At 41.8% G+C, this 10,232-nt stretch overlaps 1 protein-coding gene across 1 annotated transcript; it reads right to left on the bottom strand.

Annotated features, from left to right (window-relative positions):
• Window positions 1-7,801: 7,801 nt before the first annotated feature.
• On the bottom strand, window positions 7,802-9,729 carry SFN (stratifin). The gene has a single exon (XM_081335407.1). The coding sequence runs from the start codon at window positions 9,276-9,278 to the stop codon at window positions 8,538-8,540; it is 741 nt and encodes a 246-aa protein (XP_081191533.1). The 5' UTR covers window positions 9,279-9,729; the 3' UTR covers window positions 7,802-8,537.
• Between the last annotated feature and the right edge of the window lie 503 nt (window positions 9,730-10,232).

The following is a 10,232-nucleotide window of genomic DNA, read 5'->3' on the forward strand; positions in this document are numbered from 1 at the left end:
AGAAACCTTGCTCTTCTGTATATCTCTCCTTGAATTAGTAGTAAACGATGCCAGTATTGGCTGTTCACATTGCCAATACTTATCGCACTTCTACTAGTGCTTGGACTCCTTTCCTGGATCATAGGTGGCAGATCTAACCAACTTGACTCCCGTTGAGACTTTGGAATTAAGGATATTCCCTGGCGTGAGAACATTTGGCACATTATTACAACGGAAAAATATTTGATGCAGAAACTCTGAAGTCCGCTACACCAGAAACAGTTCTTTCTGTCCAGTATTCAGATGCAATTCATTTGTGCCAATGAATATGGCACCAGTGCTAATTCGGTGGCTGCCAGAGCCATCCTTTGGCTCAGATTGCATCAGCCCCACCTTCTTCCCGTCAAATTACAGGCTCTCTTGTGCCTGCACATTCACAATGAGTAAACTACAGTGATTGTATCAGCCATCCTGACCGGTCCACATCACCTATAAAGCATCGGTTGCCACATTCCTTCCTATCTCACAGACTGATTCTGAAGCAAGAAAAGAGCAGAGAGAGAAATAAGTGGGTCTAGTCTAACTTTCCCCATCCTGATAACCTCCCAGGTCTGGGAATTCAGCTCCTATTATTTCCATAATCAAAGGTGATGGTGTAACAAGAGTATTGGCAGCTCAGGGTTGAACTGTGGGGTCTTTGGTGGTCTCTGAGCTTGGTGTGTTCCAGGTGCCCGCCCCCAGCCTCTTTTCGTAGGCTAGGAAAGAGCTGAGCTGCACAATGCACTAACACACTTCTTCTGGGAAGCAGCCCCTGATTGTAATAGGCCAATTATTCTTACGCACATCAATTGTAATTTTCCAAGGGAAGAGAAAATTGAGTCCCAGCTTAGGCATAAATGCTTCTGGGATAGTGCAAGGGAACAGAAACACATCCGCATCACCTTGAAAGCCCTACAAGGCATTTTCCCAATAATATGAAAGAGGCTACAGTCTGTCAGGTTGTGATGAAAACAAAAAAAAATTGGGCAAAAGAATCTAATTTACTATTTTGCTAGTAAACAAAATTGGATTGTTCTTAGTATCTGTGTAAGGATATGAAGAACTAAGTGATATCTCTGCAAGGCTTAATACATCTTATTTTGTCCTTAAAATCTCCTAAGCTACCACAAATACAAATATTATCCAAATGGGGCTTTGGAGTCTCCAAATAGATGCTGGTACATCCCTACAAAATCCCAAGTTTATGCTCTGCTGCAAAATATGGGAAAGACTTGTAAAGATGCCTTTTATCAGATTAAGCTATGTCTGCATCCAAGACTGGTATGGTTCTGTGCTTAGGCATGTGTATTTTGATATTATTACTGTTTATTAACCCTTTATTAAATTAAAACCAGGAGTGTTTTACAAATTAGACTTTTTATTGTCTACATTCACAATACTGGTTCTCCCAATAAACCTTCACAACTGTGAGAAACCCAGCTTGAAAATATATTTTAAAAAGTAAGCTAAACAATGCTAAGTTAAAGCTAAGCTAAGCTAAACCAATTTACTAGTTCCTCTCTATTGCTACAAGTAGCAGCAATCCAACAGTAATAATTGTTTAATGTTAATGTTTGCATTATAGATCCTGCAACATTGTTCAAAGGCCTATAAAATATTAGTATTCTAAACAGACTGCAGAATTAATATTTTCATTGGCATAGGACTGGCGCTGATTTAGTGAAGAATTATGCGTGTGGTATTTTGACACCAGGTGCCCCAAATCCATCTTGAACCCTGAAAAATTGTGCCATGTGAATGAATGGAAGTGAATCAGATGGAAGTCTGAGGGGGAAAGCAATGGACTAATTTAAAGCCAGAGAAACCTTTCCATAATCCACCACCTAATTTTTTTGCTGCAACCTCAGGCCTCCCTCTGTAGCTAGACACACCTCCCTCTGTTGCTGGCTGAGACGAGTTTGTAGCCCGAGGTGGATGACTGGATTCTGCTCCAATTAAGTGGTCAAGTTGAAACTCGTGAGAAATCCCAACGCAGTTGAAACTGTTGAGCTCCACCCAAGTTTTAAGAGAAATTAAATGGGAAATGGGCCAGTTCAGAAAGTGTTCAGCAATCCCATTTCCCAGCGAAACAGAGAAAGTGGGTGTGGAGCCTTTTTGGTATGTGCTAAATTTTTTGATTCAAGTTTTTTTCCCCTGAGCCGCAAGGCTTTAGCTTTTTCGCTTGGAACTGCATTAATCATCCCGGTTTTTGTTCCATTCCCCTGTTTGGGATGCCTCTTTGAGTCTGTTACAGGCTAGCTAGTTTGCATAGATGTCATTTCTTAATTCCTAACTGAAGTGCCTTTGACAGCTCACAGCGCATTCATTGCCTGAATCAAAGGACAATAAGAAGCGCTTCTCAGGTCTACCTACAGGAAGTGATTGGATCTCGGTGTTGGCCATAGATTTGAATTTACCGTCACAATTCAACCAGCAAACGGGTTCAGCTACTTTGAGAGACCGTTCAGTCTTTCACCAGAGAAGAACATTTGTAGCCATCACAACCTTCCAGAATTTGCTCCCTGAGGCAGCCATTTCACTGTGCCTGAGGAGAGGGTTTGCCCACATATCTAGCAAGAATTCCTCCAGCTTAATACCCCAGTTTGGCTATTTCAAGATAATCTAGTCTTGTATTGTACTCAATCCACACATTTCTTTGAAATGGCAAGAACAAACCGTGCACCTCTATCCTGCTTAGTATGGAGAATAAATAGAAGTGTGCAGATCGTGCTCTACCCAACTTTCTCTCAGAGAAACAATGGGAAAGAATTCCAAGTAAGGATAGTAATTTTGCATTTGCCTCCCCCCCCTGCCCCAATTGGTAGCAATAGCTCTGCTCTGGGTCATGCAACCAGGAAGGAGGTTCACTTACAATGGAGAAGATAGCAATTTACAAGCTGTTGCCCAACGGTCTTTCCCTTAGGGAAGCACTTGGCTGGGGGGGGGGATTTTTCTGATTTTTTTTTTCCCCTCTAGAGCACTCAACTTATTTCTGAACTGGATGACTTTTTCCACCAATTTCTCCCTCTAGTGCAAACTGGATCCCTTTCTATCCAGGTTCTGAAGAGCTGTTCTGTTGATAAAGACAGTCAAATCCATCCCAAACCCATTTACACGACTTCTTTCTAACGCTCCACTAGGTAGCAAATACAAAAAGTACTTACAACACAACAGACAACAGACTATAGACGTAAGAAATATAAGGATAAACGTGTCTGTGTTCTGCAATGATACCAGTGCACCTTTTTTTTTCCATTTAATCATAGCAGCTCTTTAGTCAAACAGAATTTTAGGAACTAAAATGTTTCCTTTCATAGAAGTAGATTGCAAAGGAAGGAGAATTTGCCTGCTAAATTTCTTCTTCACAGACTGCTGTTAAGAGCATTGGCTCAGGGGTAGGAAGAAAACTTATTTAATTTAAAGAAATTATCCTTTTCCTTAGCAATACACCCCAAAGCAGGTGGTGGTGGTGGTATTATTATTACTATTATTATTATTATTATTATTATTATTATTATTATTATTATTATTATTATTATTATTATTATTATTATTATTTATTACCTACTACTACTACTACACTACTACTACTACTACTACTACTAAATGTATTTGTTAGATTTGAATCTCACCTTTCCTTTGAGAACTTGAGGTAGCTAATAAGGAGGATGTCCATTTTATGCGTGGCACAGTGGCCCCACAGAGCAGAACTGGCCCAAAGTCTCCAAGCGAGCTTCCGTGGTTGAGAAGGGAGTGGGCCGTGGGTTGTTGCCCAGTCCTGGTGTACCATCTTAACCACTAATCCCTCTCTGGAAATATAACACTGCAAGCATCACCCCAAGCAATTTCGCTGGCCGACCTCACTGAAAGGAGTATAACCTGTTTTCTTCTTCTCTCTCCAATTCCCGGGGACATCCCCCGGGTGTGGTTCTAAAAGTCAAGATGGTGGCCTCAACAGCTAATTGAAACTCTGATAAAGGAGAATATTTGTTAGCTCAGAGTTGAAATGAGGGGCCCTTGGTGCTTTCTGAGCTTGTTTTCCTGCAGACGTTTCATTATGCAAACTAGGTAACATCATCAGGACTAGCACCGATGGTGTTACCTAGTTTGGGTAATGAAAAGTCTGCAAGAAAATAACCCAGTCCAGAGAGCACTAAGGACCCCTCAGCTGAAGCTCTGCTTGCCTTGCGAGCATTCACTATTTGTAGAAAAACAGGCAGAGCTTTTTTATTACCCCAGAAGCTGCCTTTGACTTTCTGGACCATACCGTGAAGATATCCCTGGAATGAAACCAAATTGCTCTCAAACTCGGGAGCAAGAAACGGAAAAAGTCATTTTGCTCCCATGCAGACTGGGTCCTACCTGCTGTGCTTCCCTACTTGCCAACTGTTGCCCTTCCCATGCCTCAGATAGCGTAATTCCTGCCTATCAAAATGTGCCTTATACCTGGCTTAGAACAAAATGTAAACCAGCTGACACAGGCAGAGAAATAAAGATGACGATACTGGATGAAGCTTATCTTATCTGAAACATCATGGGAGGGGATATTGCTTTAATCTATGTAATTGTACAGGTTAAGAAACCAGATGAGAACACCTTTTCCCCCTGTCCAGCAATACAGATGTAGCTGAGAAATCTGAATTTGAATCTGTATCTATAGGGGAGCCCGTCGGCAATCTCTGCCTCTTTTTATCCTCTTCTCACCCAGTTTATGAATAAACTCAAGACCTACCTCATTAAATTGAGAAGAGGTTGGTTCCAGGAGAAGAACTAGCAGGTCACCACCCAGAACCTTAAGGATTATATTTAAATGAATAAGCGGATGGCGCATCCTACACACCAACAGAGTTTGTAGATTCCTTCAGATTCCTCTCCTGCACCTGTGAGTTGATTATTACTGATTCAGTTGCGACACCAACGACACCATATGTTGTATGCAGCCCAACAAGAGCTTTGCAATACAATAACAGGCCTGCATAAAGGACAGTTACTGCACTGAGTCAGCAGTTGTATCCTTGTGAAACTTTCCCTGCCAATTGTCCCTGTACAATTAAGAATCTTTGGTGAGCAAAGACATTCTTTTTTTTAATCAACCATGAGATAGTTGGGAGATAGGGTGGGGAGACTATTGCATCAGCTTCCCCAACAGCTTCTTTTGAAAAAGTCTAAGATAGTTGTAATATCTTTGGATAATTAAGATACTTTCAAAAAGTTAGCCCATTAGCGAATTCCAGAAACTGGTGAATAGTGAATTCCAGAAATTCAGAGGCAGAGAAGATGGCCAGTGACTGTGTGGTTCTACAGAGGTCAGAAGAGTGAGAAAGAGGAAATAAGAGAAGGATTGTTTCAGAATGTCACGCTGTTTTCCAGCCCCTTTTTATTTTGGTAGGGTTTATGGAGAAGCCCTCCCTAGTAGAAACACCAGGTTTTTCAAGTTCTGGAGCAAAAGTGAGCCATCTTTTCAGTTACAAGGATTATATAAATTGATATATGTGTATGTTACTTCCAAACATTTTATCCCATCTGGACTCCTTGCTAGAACTTACCCCATCTCCTTGCTTGTATCCTCAAGCACCTGTCCTGCCTTGTTGTTCTTAATAATGAAGCAGGCACACATCTTCTCCAGCCTGCCAGAGGAATACCGGAACATTGCTTTCTTATATCAAGCCAGGCCATTGGCTCATCTAATTCAGGCTGGCTCAGGAATTCTGGGAGTTGAAGTTCACAAGTCTTAAAAGTTGTCAAGTTTGGAGACCCCTGATCTGATTCAAGACCCTCCACAAGCTTTTAGGGAGTAGAGTTGGGAACTTTTGCATGTAATCCTGAGACATCAAGATGAAATGTCCCAGTTCTTAACTGCCTGAATAGAGACACGCCCTTTCCAGGTTCACACAAGCCAAAGCTGCCAACATATTGTCTCTCCGTGTGTGCATTTTATAAAGAAATTGTGTAAAGAAAGGAAATAAAGATTGAGAACACTAACATTCTACAAGTTTCTCTTGCAAATTGAGAAAAAAAATTCCCTTGCCCTATGATAGAAGTGATGAAGTTTCTCTAAGCTTGTTTTAGGTCATGCTATTGATCTGGGATTAGCCTCACTTCTTCTCATTGGATCACAAGCATTTGAAGGTCTTCAGCACCTGAGCTAATTAACTTCTAGCTTAGTTCCTGTTCTCAAATAAATATAAGGCTACTTTGCCACTCCACCACATCGTAGTTTAGTTGGGTGGGTTTTTTTTTTCTTGACCTCAGAAATAAGTGCAGGGCAGAGACTTCAAGGACAGGTGAAATTCTTGCTTTCTTCACTTGGTCTGCTAGAGAAAGTCCAAGCCTATGCATAGGCTTGGACTTTCAGTGCTTCCTCAGCCTCATCAACTATACTGCTAAACTTGTAAGCCGCCCTGAGTCTTCGGAGAAGGGCGGGATATAAATGGAATTAAAATAAAAAATAAATAAAAATGAGCAGCAGAAATAACAATACACTTGCATGATTTCATCATGTAGTTCTGAGAGTGGATGTTCAAAAATGCGATGGGGCATTGAAAATTTCTAAGAATGAAGTGAAATTGCATTTTTCTAAAGCAGTGAAATTAAGACTAGCCTTGGTAATTTGTACAGGTGTTGGGGAATAATATTCTCCAAGGATTCTTCCATAATAAAAGATAGTTTCTCTTAAGAAGAGTTAGTAGTCCATAGTGATCACCTTATGACAGGAAGATGTTTTAAATTAAATCAGATTGTTGCTCCATCTAGAACAATTAACTCCTGGGGACGGGGAGATGGTTCCTCTTCACAGTATTTTTATCATGATATCTATCTATCTATCTATCATCTATCTATCTATCTATCTATCTATCTATCTATCTATCTATCTATCTATCTATCTATCTATCTATCTATCTATCTATCAGCTTGGGCAATTTTTGTTTTAAAAAGCCCTCTTCCTTGGCTGATTCACGAGGGACTCATAGAGGAGTTATTCCCATCTCTACCAAGAGGTTCAAGGATGGAACATGGGACTTTCTGCATGCCAAATATGTGCCCTCCCATAGCCCACCAGCTAGGAAGAAATAAATCACTCAAAAATCACTGGTTCGCCTTTCTTCTGGCTTGAAAGGTGGATGCTCTTCGAGGTCTCCAATAGATCTTCTGCTAAGGAAATTAAGCAAGAAATATATAGACTTTTCTGACACTTTCTGTTTCCTGAACAACCAAGAAGAAAATTAATTACATTCTTAGTAACAGGTTCTTGGTTTTTTGTTTTGTAGGAAGATCAACAGGCTTTCTTGGTGTTTAAAACAGACTAAATGTGTGAGCTGAAAGAGCGCACATAGTCATATACCACCCCAATATTCTGTAGTGCAAAAAGTTGATCTCCATCAGGGTAGGATGTAAAAAAAAAACCTAATCACATCCAGTCCAGGGGAAAAAAAAGAGCATCCACGAGTGGATTTGATGGAAATGGTCGTGTGCTTCCTGAATAAGGAAAAAGCATTTGTGGTCCAGGCAAATAGAAGCATGGGCCTTTCTCTTGGGAGAAGGGGCATGCATCCTTTTGCACCCAGGTAAAAATACTCCTAGCCTCAAAGCCCTTCGCAACTCCACCCTTCGTGGATGAAACCTACACAATGCTGCTCTTACTTCAGACATTACTGTTCTCCTACCTCCACCCCCACAGGAGAACCTTGGATTTCAGAGGAACAGGGAAATGTCTAACGTGTATCAACCTGCTCACCATACCTTTTGCTTAGCCTTGTGTTCCTACCTCTGAAATGGCTGTAGATGGTCACATTCTCCCTCTTACCTGGAAACAACCAGACATGAAACTGAAGACCAGAACTACAAAAGGCAGGCATAAACGTGAACTTTTATTGGGGAAGAGTATTGCAGCAAACCACCATAGTAACACCATAGTAACAAGAGGCTCTCTTGAGATTGCTAGTTTTAACCCCTTAGAAGAAGTCTTCCCTCCCACATTGACACAAAGGCCCTATTTCCAACTTCTGGCCCGGAGTGAGAAAACCCCACAGAACAAAAGCACTTGAGAAAGCAAGGCAACTATCCTTGTTTAACTTGGTTCAGCTGTTTTGGTATCTTTGCCATGCAAAATAAGGTTTAAGATTTTGGGTTTTAGTTTTGTTCAGTTAAACATAACAAATTATATATAGCATCTATCCATCCCATACCAGGAGAACACTTGTATTAACCCGATGCTGTACCAAACACAAGAGTTTATGAAGACAAAAAAACCAAGCAAGCAGTTCCAGGCTGCGGTGAGTCTCGCAGATGTCACATACCAGGAAGAATGGGGCCCAAGGACCAAGGTAATCCCAAAGCTGTCACATGAGGGCGAGCGGATAAATGCTTAAGTCCTTTATGAATCCATCCCCTTTTAGCTGTCAAAATCCCGTTGAAACTTTCAGGAGCTGGAGATGCGTCTTATAAAAATACCATGTGTTGGAAAAGAACAAAAGAGGAAGGGAGATGTGGAGTTACCATCTTTCTACTGTCTAAAAAGTTCAGTTCTTTGGCTCTTCACCCGCTTCTCCGCCTTCTTCTCCTGAGCACTCCGCTGTCCATAATGTGAGATTGTCCCTGAGAAGCTGCATGATGAGAGTGCTGTCTTTGTAGGAGTCTTCGCTGAGCGTGTGGAGGTCACCCATGGCTTCATCAAAGGTGGTCTTAGCCAGCTTGATTGCCTCTTCTGGAGCATTGGCAATTTCATAATGGAAGACAGAGAAGTTAAGAGCAAGGCCCAGGCGGATAGGATTTGTGGGTTGCATCTCCTTCTTGCTGATGTCCATTGCCTCTTGGTAAGCTTTTCGGGCATTGTCAATTATCTGCTTTCGGTCATCCCCAGTGGCCACCTCAGCCAGATAGCGGAAGTAGTCGCCTTTCATTTTTAAATAGAACACTTTGCTTTCTGGGTCGCTAGCTTTCTGAATGAGATGCTTGTCTAAGAGCCCCAAGACCACATTGCAGACGTTCTTCAGCTCTTTCTCGATCTTCTCCCGATATTCATTGACCAGCTGAGCTTTGTCATCTCCTTCCTCCGTCTTGTGCTCAATGCTGGAGATGACCCGCCACGCTGATCTCTGACAGCCAACTACGTTCTTGTAGGCAACTGAGAGCAGATTACGTTCTTCGTTAGAGAGTTCGGCTCCATCCTCTACTACTGCCTTCATGAAATCAGCCATATCCTCATAACGCTCAGCCTGTTCAGCTAGCTTGGCTTTCTGTACTAGGTGGTTCCTGGCCATTGTGAATAGGCAGCGATAGGGAGTGCTGGGCAAGGAAGCGGATTTGGAGAGGAATCAGGCAGCTGCTAGCAAAGCTGTCGGAATCTCTGCTGAGTTTAGCTGCTGGGATCAGCTTTTGGCTTGGCGTCTCAGCCTGAAGGAAGAACAAGGCGTGGTGAAGGAGCTCTCAATGAACCCTTCCCCCACTTCCTTTCATGCAGCCTCTCCTTAAAAGGAGTTGCAGTGATTCACCTTGGAGCCAGACCGTGAGTGAGTGAGTGCATACCTGCCTAGGATGTGGAAATGCAGCCTTTTGGGAACTTCTTGAGCAAGAGGTTGCTTGTCTAAGTAGAAGCTTTGGCCAAACGACAAACCAGAAACTTTGGGCTCAGACAGGACCGTCATTCCCCTCCAGGGGGCAGCACACCTATTACAGTATTTCTTCAACCTGAGCTACCGTACCTCTGGGACCTTTCTGTCTTTGCATCTCCTCCACCCTGTGTGTGCCAGTATGGTAGGGAATCTCAGACTTAATTAAATTACTCATCTTAAATTACATTGCTTGTGAAATTGCCTTCTTTCTAAAATGTAAGGAACCATGTATATAATGGAATATAAGAGTCCATAAAGTTCAGAGAAGTACAGTTAATGGGAATAGTAAGGTATTCAATTAAAGACCTCAAGTATTTTTTAACCTCAAGGATGAATTCAAATTATTGGCTATTTAAAACAGAAAAGCATGTAACAAAGCAGTGCTGTATCTAACAATTACTTTACCAGAATGAGCGCAACATTCTTTGGAGTGGACTTTTCTGAGTATGTTTGTGTTGCATGAACATCTGTACAGATCTGTTCACTTGTTAACTACCATCTCAAGTGATGACCCATATATATGAAACACTAACACCAGGTCAAATTTATCGGACACAAAATCTCTACCACTTATTTATAGGTAGTCCTCGACTTACACACCTT

The sequence above is a fragment of the Vipera berus genome, assembly GCF_964194415.1.
Source record: "Vipera berus genome assembly, chromosome: 9".
Taxonomy (NCBI): Eukaryota; Metazoa; Chordata; class Lepidosauria; order Squamata; family Viperidae; genus Vipera; species Vipera berus.

What these genes read in the sequence shown, in the direction of transcription:
- SFN (XM_081335407.1), bottom strand. Translation starts at nt 9,278, where the DNA reads ATGGCCAGGAACCACCTAGTACAGAAAGCCAAGCTAGCTGAACAGGCT.